Genomic DNA, 18,644 nt, shown 5'->3' on the forward strand with positions numbered 1-18,644 from the left:
GGAACGTCGTAATGAGAGAATGCGGACGAGACTGATTCGCGGCTGGAAAGATACAGATTTGTAAAGCTAGCTAACGGGAGCTGTACCACTACCGGAAAAGACTTAATTTGTAAAATAAAGCAATACTTGTTTACGTGATAATGCAGTACTTTACGACAGAGACATTTGTTTGCTACAAAGAGAGGGACGTTCAGTATGTCCATTATCACCAATATTTCAACCTTACTTCCTCTTATTCTCTGACTCGCGGAGATAGGTGCGCGGACCTTTATTGTGAAAATTCCTAGCGGAAGTTACAATGTTTGCGCTAGTTTGATAGACGACAGGAAAACGACCAGATGGAATTCTGCTCTGCCTTCTTAACAGATTCCTGACATTTTAGTTGTATCGTATACATTTTCAGCCGACTTTCCTGCTAACGGGCAGCCCTGGCGTGACCCCAGCGGCCTTTCTGGGAGGCTCGGCTACTCTGTGAACCGAGACAGAAGCGGGGAATACATTTGACGATAACTGCCAAACATCTTCCCTGTGAGGTATGATTTCTAGTCCGTACTGTCGAAGAGCAGCAGCTCGTAGTTATCATAATGGTGAAGTATTGTCCTTGACAGGCTACGTAACTTCGGTCGAGGTTTTAAACGGTGAACTCTGTTTCAGAAATAATTTCTAAAATGATGTAGACAACTGTGTAATGCTTCATAAATCTGTCAAACAAGACGGAGTTTAGCCTGGAGGCGAAAGGGGTGTAGCCTTGTTAAATCACATTGTCTAGGATTCTTGATGCGGCCTTATGTGTAATTACCCTTTGACTGTATTACGAATTCAAATTATTTAAACATCATCATTCATGGCGTCGTCAATTCTCTAGGAGCACAAATACGGTGCATGTTTCTCATTAGTTTTTTTGTTTGTTTTTGCTTTGCTATATTACTTTATACGACCATTGGAAGACTAGCCGGAATGAAAGCAAAACAGCTTCCGGTAAAACATTTCAAAATAAATGTATATATTTACTACAAATTTATGAAAAAGTTATTTCCTATTATTTAGTCATGCAATTACATACTGGTTGATTGGTCTAACATTCTCAAGAATTTTGATACCGTTAGATTGTTTTGTTTTTTCTTGATTATTTTTATTTGTAAAAAAAAATTCTGATTAGACCATTTGGAAGGAATACTCAGTTGGAGGCAGATGTTTGCCGTTGCCTGTTGGTCCAACTATTAACATTAATAATAATAATAAAAAATCAACAGATTTGCCTTAAGCATTATGGAATTGTGGGGTTACAGGGGGATCCAGATTTATCATCGTGTCACAATCTACAAGTGCGTCTAGTGTGATACAAATCAAGATGATAGTCTCTTATATTCTTCTGCTATGATATTTAGACAGATGTTTATGATTGGCGTTGGTGGAAGGATGCACTCTGCTGAGTGTCATTGTACTGTTTAAATGCAGAAGTGATTAGTTAATCAAGTAAAAATGTACTTGCAAAAGTGATTATCATTAAATCAATTTTCTAAACAATTTTAGTAGCAAATTTGAGTATTTTCATCTTTTCTAGGCTTTTATGACAAAAAAAAATCGAACAAACAAAAAACGCTTCTCTGTTTGAAATATTGACTGATATTTGTGTGGCCTTAAAACTGCTATGCTTTTATTTTGGAAAAGAAACCTACGATGAACATCCGGCGTTCGTTCAGTCTGTAGGCTTTTGTATTCTTGTCTGATTATCAAAGCAGCTTGACATGCAGCAGGTGATTGCTAAACCGACATAACAATAACAAGAATAATATTCATTCTTGTCATAGCTTTTCTGTTCTTCTGTGTGGTAGATGTTTAATTGAATTTTTTTCAAGATAGAAATTAAAACAAAGTTGGTTGTTGTGCAAGACTTTAACAACCTTTAAATACTGAAGTTGATAACATAAATTCCCGGCCCTGAAAGGGCCTATATAGTCTGTGACCTTGATTTAAAAAGCACTCAAAATGTTTTGTGCATGTTATCCTACTAAGAAATACTGGTAACTCAAAAATCCAATGACCTACATATGTTTTCCCTCTTATCTGTACCGCTATCACCCGTCTGGATTGTTCTGTATATATTCTTCTCAAAAAAGTACATTTGAAAGACTAACTGCCAGCTGTATTTTGTGGGAACTATTTTCTTTTGAATGACTATGGAAAGAAAACATCCATTCACTCATGGATGAGCAATTATTTGACTCAGGTAACTAATGTTTCAGTTGAACCAAATCTGCATTGGATTGTTTAGTCAGCTTCCTTCTGTGTAGTGATCGTCAAAGAGAAGAATTACTACAGGAAAAATGATGTCAGGAAAGAGATTTTTTTAAAATACATTTTTTAGAATCAGAAAGTGCATTGTCATCTAGTTTTGTCATATTATATTATGTATACATCTCTACAGCTTATCGCTTCAAAGCTCAGTATTGACACAAAAACAATTCAAACAGTAAAATAGATGAATGTGTAATTTGAGGTTGAACTGTCCTTTTAAATATCCTCCTCCTGCTTGAATACTTAAATTCCATTTGCACTTTATGCATTGATTTATCAGAAGTTTAGACATCACACGTCATGGTATGGAGAACAATTTTTTTGTATTGGATGCAATAGCAGTCGCGTGTAAAGGTTACAGATCATGAGCTCATTTGTTGTTACTTGTCTGCATAAAAATAAAAAACTGTACAAGTTTTTCTACAGATAGAAGTCAAACCTGTTTTTTCACACACGCTTCAAATGCATGACTTGAGTTGGCCTCTGCCGACACAATGACGTTTAGTTGCGACGAATCGCTCTTGCATCTTTTCACACTGAAATGATTTTGATTGGCCATCAGATCCACCCGCTGTAAGGGTAAATACTTCCAGTGTTTGTAACTGTAAGCCGACTCTGTAGAAGGCAGTACTTCTTGCTGAGTGCAGAGGACATAACTTATAAAATTACACTGGTCATTCATGCATTTATAGCAGATAAGGTGCTATGATGTTAAAGCATGTGCATGAAAATGACAAAACAAGATAAAAAATCATGCATGTCTTTTTGAAAAAGAGTTTGGAATGGTAGCGAAATGAGCTTTATGGTCAGCCTTAATGCGTATTATGTACGACGGCTTGAATTATTCAGACGGCACTGATCGACTTTTCACTGGAGCAATGGAAGTGAAAGGTCTTTTCTTTTTGATGTCTGCTTTTACATTGAACCCATACATCACAACAAAGGTCAGGGTGAAAGTTTTCCTGGCAGGACAGGAAAGGTGAATGCTCTGTTTTTTGTGGAGTTACACATTCATGTATCCCAAAACATCTTTATGTAATTCCTCATGAGGGTGCTGGTGTTTTTCTGAAATCAAATCAGTTACGTAATAAGGAGACAGTAATGACAATTTTGCAGAAGGTCTACGTCTAATAAATGTTTCCTTGTGTTGTCTGTTGTTGCATTGTTAAACACAATTGAACTTCGATATTTTTTTAAATAATTTAACTCTGTTTTAACTCTACTACATTAGCGTTTATGGTCTACATTAGAACAAATTGAGCAATGGGGGTGTCTGCATTTTTTTATTTAGGAGATTCTGGTCATATCACACTATCTAGGAATGAATAATTATAGCAATAGTGGTTTTATTCTGTAAATCATTTTTTGACACGTATTTGGCATGCGCTCTGCAACATGATTGGACTAAAGAGCAGGAAGTCTTTCACAGTATGAACCAATTGGCTTGATAAGCACTTCCTCATTGCCTGCTTATCACTCAACAAATATTGTCTGATGGATATGACACAATAGCTTGCCCTTTGTGTTTTTTCTCATCTCTTCGTCTCTCCAGACTCTCCTAAACTCAACATCACTTATTAATGTTAGGATTAAATAGCCTGAACTAGTGTAAACACAAACCATTATATTGAAGTCTTTTTAACTTAAGCTCTGTCGGCACAAGTTGACTTTGTGATGGTGAAATATAGCATGCTTGCTTTAAAGCTTACTGACAGAGTACTGTAGAATTCATGTGGCCTTTTACTCCAAGAGAATTCGTTTGGAAAGTCACTTCCCCCTTACTGATGCCATGTGTTAAGTCAAACTGGACAGAAAGAGGAATGATGGTGGGAATTATAGTGAAGCAGGTGGGGTGGAGGAAATTTCCTTTTACATTCAGATGAGGATTAACAGTCACGAGTTCTGTTCCTGACCTGGTGTGGAGAGTTTGAAGGCCACTGCTGCCTCCTGGATCCTTTAATTCCCCTCACACTCATTACATTCATAGTAATAGAAGTATTTGTATTAGTTAATTGTAAGCCCTCGGAACATAGCGAATGTTTAAAAAAGAGACAACAGAATCATAAAACATCTACCGTTGTGCGTCATTTGTGATTAACACGTTTTTTTATGTTTCAGATTAATTTAGGAAAAACTTTTGCTCCTTATAATTTAAACTTTGAGGACTAGAAGAAGAAAACACTTCAAGGAAGGCTTGACCAGTTTTTTAAGCACATCCAACAATGACAGTACTGTAGCATCTGACTTAACTTTAGGAGGGGGGGTGGGGTGGTTTATTGTCGGTCAGAGACAGAGTTGTCATCAGAGATGGTCACCACTACCACTATCTTCACTAGTCTTTGTTTTATCATCCATGATAAACAGTAAAGTATCCAAGGTACGCAGCTTAACAGTCTGAGATGCTCACAGAGACAACAACAAACAAGAAGAAGAGCGGTAGTTGAGTGTTGGAGATGCGCAAACTCAGCGGTGCTGCTCATCGGGGGTTGTGGCAGAAAGGGGAACTGCAGGACAATAGTTGGATATGGCGGCACGCCCTTGTTCATACCTCCGAATGTTCCTAAGGCGTGTGCTCGTATATTGAAGAATACCGGTACAAATTTTGCATGCTTTCGTAAAACTATGTTACAAAATAATAAGCCACATCCTGCTCTGCTGAACCATTCTGTTAACACTGATGCTCCTTGTTGACTGCTCTTTTATGTGGCTTGTGTTTGTGCTTGTGTTGCTATATTTCCCAGGTCCCAAGGTGATAGTGTGTCCATCATGCCCCTGTTCAGTAAACCCAAGAGTCCGGCGGAGATCGTCAGGATCTTGAAGGAAAACCTGGCCATCCTGGGCAAACAGGATAAGAAGACAGACAAGGTAGGAGAGGACGGTGTGTGTCTGTGTGGATGCCTGTTTGGAGGGGTGACGGCCCTCTGTGAAAGTAGAACATGGAACAGCCTGGTTCTGATGTCTCCTAACACTTAACTGTTAGGCTGGTGTTGTGACACACTCGCACACAACAGGATGACTCTTCGAACGCAGTGTTTGCTCTAGTGTCACGTTTGCTCATGTGCTCTTCCATATTTACTTTCTCCTCTCCTTCCTCGACTCTTCATCTGCCTTTAGGCGTCTGAGGAGGTGTCGAAGTGTCTGGTGCTTATGAAGGAGATTCTGTACGGCAGCAACGACAAGGAGCCTCACACTGAGACAGTGGCCCAGCTGTCCCAGGAGCTGTATAACAGCAACCTGCTCATTACTCTGGTAACCAACCTGCAGCTCATAGACTTTGAGGTAAACTCCCTGGTCATTATCAGGCCACGTGTTTTATTGTCTGAATTGAATGTTCATAAACCACAAGGCGGATGTGCACCATGCAGCGGTTCACCACTGCTCCTGGTTTAACCTCCATAGAAACATCACTAAAAATATATTTAAGCTCTGAAAAAGTTTAGAAATTCTGATTTTATTTTTTTTTAACTGGAAGAACAAGTAGATTCTTTCAAGAGTTTTACTGTGAGCATCAAGTAGTTTTCTTAGGTAAGATTGAAGTTTGATATTACACACAGATATTTGTAGATAACTCAACAAAAACAGGATCAGATTTGTTTTTTTGGCTACAGATTTCCACATAAGGAATATTTTATATAGAAGTTCCTAATATTTTGGGAATTAATTAATTATTGGTCTGACTTACATGCTGAGATGCGGTGGTGGTTTCGGATCTCGGATTTTCGCTCAGATGAAGTACAAAAATATGGACAGAGTGACATCATAAAAAACTTGTATGTTGAGCAGCTTATATCTCAATGTACTAACAAAAATGTTGTTTGTCTCGTATGTGCGTGTTTGTTAACAGGGGAAGAAGGATGTGTGTCAGATTTTTAACAACATTCTAAGGAGGCAGATTGGGACCCGAAGCCCCACCGTGGAATACTTCTGCTCCCACCAAGAGGTTCTCTTTATACTGCTGAAAGGGTGAGACACACACACACATTACTTTACATGTTGTACACAACCTGATGACTTCCAAAGCCCTTCACACTCTGCCTCTGTCTGAAGGTATGAGACGCCCCAAGTAGCGTTGAATTGTGGGATCATGCTGAGGGAGTGTATACGACACGAGCCGCTCGCCAGGATAGTCCTTCGGTCAGATCAATTCCGGTGTTTCTTCAGTTACGTGGAGATGTCTACCTTCGACATCGCCTCCGACGCCTTCGCCACGTTCAAGGTACCCGAGCTCTTGCTGTCCCATACTACCATGGAGCTGAAGGGCCTTTTCGCTATTGAAGAACTTTTAGTTATTCTGTTTGATTTGTCTCCATGGTTACAGTTGACTTTTTTTTGCTAAATTCATAATTTTTTGCATGCAATAGGTAAGGTTTTTCAGGATAAAAATAATCAAATTTATGATGTCGAAGTTTGAAAGGCCAACTTTCTCATATGTGATACACTTTGCTTTAAAAGGTTAAAATGCTAACAATTTATTTGTTTGTTGGTGATTACCTTTCGGGGTGATTTACTTGCTTTATTAGTAACAGTTAGCTGTATTCTGTGACATATTCATGTAGATTTAATGTATATATTCATAGGATCTTCTGACAAGACACAAAGTACTTGTGGCTGAATTCCTCGAGGACAAGTACGATGAGGTGAGTGACACACACACACACACACACACACACACCTCATCTACTAAACACAGGATGAATGACTCTTGCTGTACAACATAGTAGTTCACGTTAGCCGTGTCATCACAAGGTGACCTCTGCTCTGTCCCTAAAAACACGGAGCCCTATTTAGAACCGGTCACATAAACATTGGCCCCAGCTCTAAATGCCTCCTTAGGAAGAAGGATCCCAAGAGAGAAGCAACAGATGGATACAAAACCAAATCAGGTATCAGTCACCTCAGGCTCAAGGGCCCAGTCAGAGATCCAGAACAAGTTTGTCTCATTCAACACTTTGGCCAGGAAGCAAGAAGTAAAGTTCAGACTATGTCAAGTTCCAGGAACAGGAATCAACGGCAAGTTCTCTGTGTTTTCTGGATACAAAGCTCTGCTGTGCGCTCTATAGGGGCGCTTTTCATTTGAAAGGCCCCCAGGAGTTTCAGGCTGAAGGAGCTCCATACAAAACTGCCATTTGACGGGGGAGGGGGGGTTGAATATTGACAGATATGAAACCTGTCGGGAGTTCTTGAGTCTTTGGCAAAAATTAATCAGGATTAAACACCAGGAATAAATTTTGGTGACCCAGTAAGAAGGAATCACAGCAACCAGTGTGATAGAAAAAAAAAAATCAAGATTGTATTTTTACAAAAACTTCAACTTCCAGATGACATAGCAGAGCCTGGTTAATTACGTATATTTCATTCAATAAAGGAAGAAATCTTCCATTTCTTTCAATTCGAAACCCAACTAGATGTGTTAAATTGTGAATCTGAAACTTAACTGCTTTTTGTGTTTGTGTCCCTGCAGGTGTTTGACAGTTATGAGAAGCTGCTTCACTCTGAGAACTACGTCACCAAGAGGCAGTCTCTAAAGGTTTGACGCCAACTCCAGTTTTTATTTTGTTCTTATCATACTTTTACACCACTATGGTTTTTAAGTTTCACTTCTTGTTTTCACACATAAAAACACGTAAGTCTTTTCTTTGCCTACTGATTTTGGACATGTCTCCTCCAGCTTCTGGGTGAGCTGCTGCTGGACAGGCATAACTTCACGGTGATGACACGCTACATCAGCAAACCTGAGAATCTCAAGTTAATGATGAATTTGCTCAAAGATAAAAGTCCCAACATCCAGTTTGAGGCCTTCCACGTCTTCAAGGTAAAACCTCTGAAACGTAGACGTGGACATTTCTCTGGTTAGTCATGGTGATGTGGAGGTTGTGCTGTGGATCAGCCACAAAGTATTTGAGCATCATTGTTCCCAAAGTTGATCAGTCACATAACAACAAGGAATTATTATCCTTTAAGGCAGAAGAAAAGTAATCCAACTCTCCCATAATGATAGAATGTCTTGAAAACAGCAGATAATATGTCCAAAAGGTCTCTGTTCTGATTTTTTGTGCTCCCATCTTCAGGTTTTTGTAGCGAACCCCAACAAGACACAGCCCATCATCGACATCCTGCTCAAGAACCAGACCAAACTAACTGAATTCCTGAGCAACTTCCAGAAGGATCGCACAGACGATGAGCAGTTCAATGACGAGAAGACCTACCTAATCAAACAGATCAAGGATCTGAAGAAACCGGCCTCCTAAAGACGCATCTCTATCAGCCCGCTATCTCAACTTTTTATCAATAGGAAGACATATGTAGAAAAAAAAAACCACATTAACAAAATGTTCAAAAAAAATCTTCATTCAAAACTTGTGCAAATTCCCAATCACTGAACTTTTTTTTTTTGTAAATTTGTTTACCGTGAAATTATCTTCTTTTTTTTCCAGCTGTAGCACTTAACACCACAACTTTGGTTGTTTGAGGTGTCTGAAGATGATCCAGCAGTTGTCTGGCAGCAGAGGTGACCATTTTTATAGCATTATAATGAGTCCCCAGTCGCAAGGTAACTTCTGTCGGCTTAAATGAAGGTTGTGCAAATTTTTGTTTTGTTTTTATCCAGGTCAAATGTCTCCTTTGGATAGAAGATATTGTAAAGAGTGAGAACATCTTTATTGTGAAACATATTCTCAGTCTCAAAACGTAATTTGCCAAGTGACATCAGTTATTTTTAGCTGTCTTCTGTTAGCTAAACGTATTTTTGTTTTGTATGCAAAACCTGAATTCCAGTTTTCTTTCTTTAAAACTAAAAAGTGTCAACTTTTTGAAGTTTTGTTCGGAAATGTTAACGTAGCATCTTTGATACACACCCAGATGGAACCTGTATTCTACAGAATTGTTGTGCTTTTTTTCAGACTGAAAATGAGTGTTTGGAGAGAATTGGCTTTAGACTCTGTTGACCTAGAATTAGCAACAAAACGCAGCTCTTGTAGGAGTACACTAAGACTTCGAAATGAAGGGCCCTTTTAATTTTGTCGGTACAGTAAGCTTCAATCATTTTGATCACTGGTTCCCTTTGCTGGTGGCTGATTGCACTTTCTGTATAGTAACATTTTTTTTTTTTTGCTAATCTTTAGCCAATCACTGTTTTCATACTGTTTAATGGTATTTTTTTAAAAATATATATATATACATAAGTTAATTTTTGTCATGTACAGTTTATGGTTTGCACACCAAAAGCAAGTGCCATAGTGAGTGAGAACATTTAACATTAAGAGAAACTTGGATGTGGAGGAGCTGTAAAGATGGCTGTTTTTTTTTTTTAATTTCACTTTTTATCTTTGATGTTGGTTTTAGGACAGAAACATGTCAGGATTCAGAGGTGCCTTTTTAGTTTGGTGAGTTTTCCTTTTTTTTTTTAGGAAGCTTTTTGTATTTTCAGTATCTTTCTAGGGGGAGCTTAATTATTACTTCATGAAAATATGCTCTGGATAGAACATATTTGTTTTAATTAAGCAATGAACCTCAAACTTAACTCACTATATTTGAGGTACACTGTTAAAGAAATGATTGGTTGATTGGTTGCTGTTGTGTATCGACCACATTCAGTTTGACACAGTTTGTCAACAAAGTAGTTCAGATTATTGGCTGAAATCTCTTTAAAATTAAGAATCAAGTTCGAATTTGGCCTGTAATAAAAAAAACAAAGAACAATTTCACTAATGTAATGTGAATTAAAAATTATCTCTAATTAAGGCAATAGTGATCTAATTTTCTAAAAATTACTTTAGAATTTATATACCTAAATTTGTATGTTGGGCATCCATCAGGTTACCTTTACCTGCAGTATTGAAATGCATTAAGGTGACACTAACCTGTGAATAATCCGCTTCTTTTTATGATGCATTAAAAAAAAAATTGCTTTATTTTAATGACAATACCAGCTCCTTGATGTTAAGCTGTGATGCTTTCTTTGATTCTAATCTGATGCTTTAAATCAGTCATCGCTTGAGCCAAACTCAAAGAAATCCTTGTTTAAATTTAGCTTTTTTTTTCAAGTAAATGAGCAGAACTTCCCAGAGTCCCCTGAGAACAGCTGTGCCCACCCCCCACCCCATGCTATTGTACCACATTCATGACAAATAAAAGAATAGGAATGCATGTGTGTTGTGTGCTTAATTATTACTTTTTTTGTGCATATCTCTGTTAGAATCATTGAACACAAAAGCAGATTTATTTTTTTCAGGATCATGCTGAATGGCTCCATACACTTAAATTTCTTTGTAACTTGAACCAGTGACAGAAACATAATTTCTTCTTGTACCAGTGTAGTAAAGGTATGACAAAAAATGTATGTAGGGCAGGTTACCGTGCAAAAAATATCAGATTTAACTTAAAAGTAACGTTCTGTAAAAAATGTCCTTCATTTTTGAAGCAACGATCCAACGGATCCTTACAATCTGCTTCTTATTTCTTTTTGCAACAGGTTTTGAATGATTCAAATCTCTCTGAATGTTTACTCTCATTGAAGATTTATATGACTTCCTTCAATGAGGATGTTGCTTAAAAGACCAGAAGATGCAAATTAAGAACAGTCCAAGTCAAATTAAAAACAAAATTATAATTATATATTAAACATTCTCACAGCAAATTATCTTTCAAATAAAATGCTCTGAGTCTTGCTCAGCATCCGCAATTCTCAAACTTTAGTCCAAAAGAATGGTAACCCCAGCATACATACAAGGCATACAGCATTAATGTTAACATTCATTCACCTTACACCATGTAAACTAATCACCAAAAAAAAGTCCAATGCTATATTACCAACATAAATATTGTATTTTAAAAAAAATATATTTCCTACTCATTTCCCTTCAAACACGTCCTTAACTTCTCTAATTTATAATGCATCCATACATCCATCCCTACTTAGTTTCACTGAGGTCAGTATGTTGTAGGTTTTCTTTGTCATAATCTCTCCAAATCACTGCCGAGCAAAGTTTAAAGCTGCAATAGGCAACGTTAAATTTATCATGATCATTTGAAGGATTCCTTAAAGAAAGACCATTTCTGGGGAGCAGACAGCGCCCCCCAGTGGACACGTCTCTCACTTTCCCCATTTTTGCCTGTCATAGAAAAAAAGGTTTAAATTTACGAAGCTGGACCATTTCTGTATGACATTTAGCTCGTATTTTTCAAATAGACTCAAATAAAGTTTTTAAGCCCAGAATAACAAAAATGCAGTGTAAAAGAAAGATCTGGTCTGGTAAAAGAAGTGCATAAATGTTATACAAACAATGATTACAAGATCAACATATTTTTAAGTACCCACTTGGACTTCTCGACAAAATCCAAAAACATCCACCCCCACCCCCCTTTTTTTTAGATCACCTTGACATGGTGGTGATCCTCACAACTGCATAGATATAATTAAATTATCATAATTATCATCTAAATTTCAAGTTGACCTTTCAGAAACTCTTCTTTCTGACCAATCTCTGTTTTCCAATGTGACAGCTCTGCTTATAGACTGTGTTCCATATGAATATTGATTGTCTTTGCCGCAACACCCTTGACCCTCCTCATCCTCACAATGGTCCCAAAAACATTAGAATGGTGTGAACATAAAGGGAACAACTATAAGATTCCCCCCACTTTTGTTTGCTATCTTTTACAGTATGTACCTTATTAAAGTGCTTCGGTTCATTTGCTCTGGGTCGACTCATCCACTTCTTGCCTTCTTCAAATATCTTATTTTAATTTGGATGTATTTTGGTTCAACTTGGATCAACCATTAATAACTAGTCTATTTTTCTGTTTTGGATGAAATATTGAATTCCATTAAAATTGCCTACTGCAGCTTTGACAACTAGACGTAACACACATCCACAACCAATTCCTATTTAAAAGCAGCCCCTGATTACTCAAACCTGCTGTTCAATTTTAGTAAAGTGCCAGACCCACTGAAGCAGGTTTAATATACTTCTCTCCAGTATAAAAAAAAAAATTATATATATAGGTTCACAGCTCTAACTATAAAAAAAAGAATCAAGTACAATTAGTGTGTGGCACAGGTTTCATCTTAAGGAGAAAATAATATTCCTCACAGTTCCAGTCCTTCCAATGCAGCCAGAAAATCAAAATGCTGTGTTTTGTTTTTTTCCCTATTTAACTGTCCGTCCATCAGTGAATGATATTTAGCTCACGGTGGGAGAATTGTGCGATGTATTGGCACACAATCTCTTGTTGCTGTGGCTCTCTGGATCGGCCTGCCTGCTGTGCTTCCCAACGCAACCATCTGGAATGAAACATACCAATGTTACAAGGCAGTAAAGATGTGTTTAAAGACATTCAGGTATTTAAAGCTGCAAGCAGTGGCCCTTATTCTAAATGGTCGCTCAGATTTATCCCACTTTGCCCAACGGAACACAACGTCATCTCCCGAAAGCCAATTTCCCTGTACTGTACTTTATTTGTGAATATATTTTCTGTACTGTATGGTTAAACGCAATATTTAAACAAATCTAAGCTTACGAATAAATTTTATTTTTTTACCATAACACAGAAGAAAAATCTAAATTTACAAATACAATTTGATGAAACATTGCTGACATTTCATTTATGAAATGAATGATAAAATAAAAACATTTTTAAGGTTATAAGACAAATACAGGAATTATTATTGATTGGTAAAAAAATAAATAAATTGAAATCACAAATGAATGAGAATAAGAGAGCAGCCAATAAACAGACGTGCAAAAATCTGAATTCAAAACCAAACACGGGACTTCCGGGTGACGTTTAACGCTAAATATTGGAACTACATGTACATGTTTTAATATGATTATACCTTTTTATTATTATTTATTGTACAGTAACGTGATATGATATGCTTTTAACAGTTTTCCAATGATTTTACAATTCCAGTATTTGTGGCACACAGACATAAAGTTGAGCAACACCTGATTTCTATTCTTCTGTGTATTTTTTTGAAAACAGACGTATAATCGAGAACAACGTAAGTTGAAATGACGTAAAGCTGAGTACATTGTGTTCTAGTACAGGAAATAGACAAAACGTGAATATTTCAAGTACATCCAATGGTCTTTGTAACGTAAAGGTTTACTCTTTCTCCTAATTGGCTTGGAGGCAAATTCAAACCAGGACCTTTAGCGAACGCTGGGATGGATCGGACGTGTATTCGATTCAAGCAGAATATTCTGACAAGATCAGATGGAACTTACTGGCGAGATGAGAAGGTGATGGTGAGCAGGCTGATGGGCTCCTTTGCCACTGTAAAGAAAAAAAAAATTCCTTTGATAAATAAGGTTTATCTAGATTCCTGAACCACACTGAACCACAAAGTCTTCACAGTTGGAAATATTTAAGTCTGTGACGGAATAAATTAACATACTTTCTTTCTTGAATGGTTCTTGTTTCAGCTTGAGTTTAAAAATTCACTTAGAAGAAGTTTAAAACTAAATTGTACCCATAGAAATGAAGGCAACAAATGCAGCAAATCTAAAAGTCAGCAAACAAGAAGGTGAAAGGGTGAATAAAAGAAAGATTTTCCCTGCCTCCCTCTCTCCTTGCACTCACTATGAATTTGCGGATGTTCTTCAAGCTGCTGAACCTCAGGTAGGAAATGTCCCCTTTGTCCTTGTTCTTGTCCTGGTCAGTGGTGTAGATGTGTGTGATACCAGCTCCGCGAATCAGAGGGACGCATTCATCACACGGACACTTAGTAACAAACAGCATGGTGTTCTCCTCGGGTTTAAACGGTCGAGTCCTAAAAGAATCAGGAGGAACGCTTCTTTTAAAAATGGTTTATAATTTGAGGATGTTTCCTTTTCAACTCTGATCATTTTTTTGGGGGGGGGTTCAGACCTGAAGGTGAGGGCGTTCTGCTCCGCGTGGACAATGTATCTGTATTTGCGCCTCTGACGATCTTCCTGTTTGGTGTCCATCTGGGGGTACTCTGCGTACTGTGAGCCTGCTGGGTATGCATTGTAGCCACAACCTATCAGGTACAGACTCCCTGTTCCATCACCACCAGTCTGGCAAAAAAAGAACAGATCAGAAAACTCAACAATGCAATGTTTTAGTATACAGTATGTGTGGTCGACACCTGCTGGTCACAGACAGAAGTATCACTCATCCGGAATGTGATCAAAATGGCTACAAAAGAAAAAATATTGTGTGTTGCAAAGATCATAAAGTAATTTATGAGGAAACCTCCACTAATTATGGAGAAGCCGACAACAACTTTGAGATCAGGGGTATTGATACAGTAGTACCTCCAGATTTGAGTTTAATTCGTTTGTGACTGAGTTCATAAATCAAACAAAGTTTAGACAGTTACAATAACTAAAATCATTTTAATCCATGTAAAAAAAAACCCCAAAATGCCTACTCCACATTAAGCAATGGTCAAATCTGTCAATGCAGGCATTAATTCCTGTTAGAGCTCACCGACTGTCCTCTGGCCCAGATAACAGCACCAACGCCAACTTTAGGGTCCTCTGGAATGACAGTGACATGCATGCATGTGAGGAGCTGCTCAAGTAGTTGGTGACGGCTAAATAATCTAAATGAAATACTGACTCACAGCCTGCCATGAGCAATTCATCACTTCAGATTTTCTATATCGGATATTTAAGACTTTATTTGTAAGATGTTAACATGCTTGATCTCTTTGATTAACGCTGAAGCAGAAAAATCAATAAGACCTGTTCTATAAGCCAGCAGCCTTGCTTGGATGATGCAATGGCGAGCCACTTCTTGTGATACTTCCATATGACAGGATGGCAGCGATGACTCAGGGGCTGAAAACTGTTCCCTACGTTGCAAAAACGATACGATGAACAGCAAATACCGTGAAGAGCAAAATATTAAGACACTGTAATGTTTCTAACCTGTAGAAGCCGTAGTGCTGCGGTGGCACCCCGGCAGCTATGGTAGCAAGAACCTTCACCAGCTCCAGCATGTTATTTCTCAGGTTGGAGAAGTACGGCTCATTGCAGAAGTTCTGTAGACCCATGTGGGTCAAAACGCTGCAGTGCTGCTTTGACGTCTCAACCAGGAACCGACGAGAGAAATCCTTCAGGTGTCTCTTCTGCTCTCTAGAAAGCAGACAGAATTGTCCGTTGATTTTTGAGGAGATTTAAATGATGCAAAAATTTGTTTGTTTTTTTTACAACTGCAGAATTGTCGGGGGTTAGATAAGGTACCTGTTGTAAAGTTCATCTGTGTTCAGCCCCGGTTCATCATTAGCTGCCCTCTCCATGAAATCACACTCTCTGGACGTCTCGTGGACGAACTGCGCCAAGCCTGGGGCCAGCGGCTGCAGCTGCACGCAGATGTGAGGACGGCTGTTGGATTTGAGCTTCTCCGTTGCCATGGCGTCCAGCGCGGCCTCCTCCGTAATGCAGTCGGACGCGTTCTGGAATTGGGAGTTTGAATGACTTGAGGGAGTGGACGTCAGCATGCTGATCTCAGGGTCACCGGGCCAGAAGGAGATCTGACTGACTCCAGCTGGAGGAAAGAAAATCAGTAATATTCTTTTACTTCAGCTAATCTTCATTCCTCTGATCTACAACGCTCGCCACCACCCCCTTAAAATGTTCCTCCACCTGCTCCCCAATGGTTCATGGAGATTCCAAAATGCTCCACCACAAATGCACTTTATAAGTTAGCAGGTAGAGAATGTAAGTTGAATCTGGCACAATTTAAAACCAATGACGCTTCACTGGACACGGATCAATCCCAGGCCCACCCACTGAAATGACTGGCTGCACTTTATGGGCCCTCATTCTTCACTAGTAATCTAGCTTTTTGTTATTACCATTACATTTTCAGCTGCATAATTATTTGCAGTGTTGCAATCTATTTCGCTCGATGCCTGAAATTTGATTTAAATACAGCTAAAAGATGAAAAGTAGTTCAAACAAAGTAGAAAAGAAAAGGTAAAATACGCTAGATCGTAAACCATTTTCCACTAGATGAGCTTTTACAGGTCCAATACTTCCTGGTCCTGTTCTCCTCACCATTGATGACCATCTTGAGGCAGGTAGCGCAGGGTCTCCTGGAGAAGTAGAGCTGGCAGTCAGCCAGACCGGCACCGTGTTGGATGATGGCTACCTGTCCTGCGTGGAGCTCAGGTCCTGAACAGTGGAGTCCGACCGCTTTACCGTTCAGCACCACCACCAGACCCATCCTACCGAAGTCATCCTCGTTCGGGTGCTCCTGCGGGAACAGCTCCATCCACAAACTCAACAAGGTGAAGAGGTTTACCTCTGATAACCTGGGACCATGACCTGGAGGAGGAAAAAAAGGAATAGAGCTGCAGTTTCACGATAACCCCCGTCTCCAGAATTCAATTTAAACACTCACAATATGTTTTCAACCAATTCGTACATTAAATTTTGGCAGTCATTGTGGTGAATTATTGTTTCAACCGTCCGTTTCTTTATCAGCGTAGTTATAATATATTACATGTAATTTTCTGAAACTCCATATATTAGCCTTTGTCCCAGATATAAACTAGAGAATCACCAAGTTTACATTCCTTCAAGGAACAACAAGGTGTGTCGACATCAGAGATGGTAAAAATATGAAGTTGACCTTGCCAGTGTTCTCGACAAGAATATAATATTAACCTCCCTCAGCAGTCAGACAGTGTTTATCTAAGAAGTAACCAGTTTGTTACAGACACTTCAACAGTTTCACGTTCCATTATATTGTCAACAGATATCAACATGCTGTTTAAAGTCTCAATGTTATCCCTCAAAGCAGAAATCCATGTGTTTGTTTTTCATCAATCCATGTTTCCGACACTGTGATAGTGCTGAATGGTTTTTCAGCAGTTCTATGTGAATCTTGATGTATCCAAAAATTGGTATAGAGGCTCCTACTACTGAAGCGACTCCGTTGAACTGATCTTTGGTGTAATAACAACCCTTGTCCATTATGTTATTGTAGATGTTGTCAGGGTCACAAATTGATCAACTCCAAACTGTCTGTAGGTGTGTGTGTGTGTGTGTGTGTGTGTGTGTGTGTGTGTGTGTGTATGTATGTGTGTGTGTGAGTAGTTATTCATATTTTCTTTGGTTCTGCGAAGGCCGGGGCGTCTCCCCTGCTTGATGACCATAAAAATCCATTTGGAACAAGCTCCAGCAACCCCCGTGACCCGCAAAAGCGGAAATGAATAAATGATTAAGTAAATAAATACATACATAGATAAATGGTGACGTATCTGCCGTGAGACACCACGCTACCATGTGTGTGGATGTGATTCATTTGACTTGAAATGATGATTTAAAACCTCTGTCAACGATCAGGTGTGTTACAACACAACAAAAGGACTATCAGCTGACACGATTCCACCGTGAACTCGTACACCCGGCTCACCTTGTATTTTGCTGTCAGTCTGAGTACTGCTGTCTCTCTTCTCTCGACAAGGCCACAGATAAGTCCGATCAGTTCGGTTCCACGCATCGTTTCCCTCCATTCGAACTACCAGGTGACAAAATAGCGAACCCTTCCGATTAAAAAAAAAATCACACAAAACAAGTAACAACACGGTAACAAATCGACTAGAATTAGTATTAACCTCGACGAGCTCAAATGTAGGAAATAAAATACCACTTCCGTTCGATTATTTCAAAATAAATCCACGCAGATATATATAATCCCACACAATTTTTTTGGGGGGGGACAAAAACAACAATGATTCCCACTTGGAGCGGAATGTCATATAAATAAAATACAATTGATATTCTACAGACACTGTTTCGGGTAATTTTGTTGGTCCTTGTAGAAATATCAAGCCAAGTGGCTGAAACGTTATCGGTTGTTTGGTGATAGCATCTAAAGCTAGGGCAAACTATCACAAATCTATCGCTTTCATAAAAATACTGTCAGAAAAATCAGCACAACATACTTTGACAGAGCTAAACGTAGCACCTTTATGTTATTTTATGCAGTCCAGTAATAATTATATCCTGCTAATGGATAGGGAGTATTTTATTTCAGTGGAGAATAATCCTTACCTCTTTTCCGGTTACGGCGAGGATCTGTCTTGAAGGAAGTTCCGGATTACTTCCGCAATAACCATGACGTAATCAAGAGGGCGGGGCGACAATTTGCATATTTGTTCTACGAGTGCAGCGTTAGTCATAGCAGCAAACATGACACGCAAATAATAATTAAAAGTAATAATTGTGCGCAGATTAAAACGAACAAACAAACAAAACACAAAGGAGGAGAATATTTTCAAACCGTGGAGATTGATAATTCTTTTGAATATATTTTAATCAGTGCATTCCTCAATCACAAATATTTCTTGATCATGTATTATTTAT

General features: G+C 38.6%; 2 protein-coding genes across 3 annotated transcripts; one reads left to right on the top strand and one right to left on the bottom strand.

Annotated features, from left to right (window-relative positions):
* Positions 1 to 312: 312 nt before the first annotated feature.
* On the top strand, positions 313 to 10,424 carry cab39l (calcium binding protein 39-like). 2 transcript variants are annotated; one of them, XR_011034657.1, is made up of 10 exons: positions 313 to 533; positions 5,040 to 5,163; positions 5,413 to 5,577; positions 6,143 to 6,261; positions 6,346 to 6,514; positions 6,876 to 6,935; positions 7,760 to 7,825; positions 7,967 to 8,110; positions 8,367 to 8,806; positions 8,906 to 10,424. XR_011034657.1 is itself a non-coding variant. In XM_068309464.1 (9 exons), the coding sequence occupies exons 2-9, from the start codon at positions 5,065 to 5,067 to the stop codon at positions 8,544 to 8,546; spliced, it is 1,002 nt and encodes a 333-aa protein (XP_068165565.1). In that variant the 5' UTR covers positions 313 to 533; positions 5,040 to 5,064; the 3' UTR covers positions 8,547 to 10,424. The 2 variants fall into 2 exon arrangements, 1 of the variants encoding a protein (XP_068165565.1); XM_068309464.1 differs by having other exon boundaries at positions 8,367 to 10,424.
* Positions 10,425 to 10,513: 89 nt separating this feature from the next.
* Positions 10,514 to 17,893, bottom strand: cdadc1 (cytidine and dCMP deaminase domain containing 1). The gene is made up of 10 exons (XM_068309463.1): positions 17,692 to 17,893; positions 16,329 to 16,598; positions 15,513 to 15,816; positions 15,198 to 15,404; positions 15,012 to 15,121; positions 14,755 to 14,804; positions 14,170 to 14,339; positions 13,882 to 14,071; positions 13,527 to 13,575; positions 10,514 to 12,580 (listed from the first exon to the last, which is right to left on the bottom strand). Exons 1-10 carry the CDS (start codon positions 17,789 to 17,791, stop codon positions 12,480 to 12,482), a joined length of 1,551 nt encoding a protein of 516 aa, XP_068165564.1. The 5' UTR covers positions 17,792 to 17,893; the 3' UTR covers positions 10,514 to 12,479.
* Positions 17,894 to 18,644: the final 751 nt, after the last annotated feature.

Source organism: Antennarius striatus, chromosome 24 (genome assembly GCF_040054535.1).
Source record: "Antennarius striatus isolate MH-2024 chromosome 24, ASM4005453v1, whole genome shotgun sequence".
Taxonomy (NCBI): Eukaryota; Metazoa; Chordata; class Actinopteri; order Lophiiformes; family Antennariidae; genus Antennarius; species Antennarius striatus.

Coding starts and splice junctions, on each gene's coding strand:
- cab39l (XM_068309464.1), top strand. CDS start 5,065: ATGCCCCTGTTCAGTAAACCCAAGAGTCCGGCGGAGATCGTCAGGATC. Junction 6,262..6,345: donor CTCTTTATACTGCTGAAAGG/GTGAGACACACA, acceptor CTCTGTCTGAAG/GTATGAGACGCCCCAAGTAG. Junction 8,111..8,366: donor AGGCCTTCCACGTCTTCAAG/GTAAAACCTCTG, acceptor TCCCATCTTCAG/GTTTTTGTAGCGAACCCCAA.
- cdadc1 (XM_068309463.1), bottom strand. CDS start 17,791: ATGGAGGGAAACGATGCGTGGAACCGAACTGATCGGACTTATCTGTGG. Junction 14,805..15,011: donor GCTGCTGGCTTATAGAACAG/GTCTTATTGATT, acceptor CTGTCATTCCAG/AGGACCCTAAAGTTGGCGTT. Junction 12,581..13,526: donor ATCACCTTCTCATCTCGCCA/GTAAGTTCCATC, acceptor GTTTCATTCCAG/ATGGTTGCGTTGGGAAGCAC.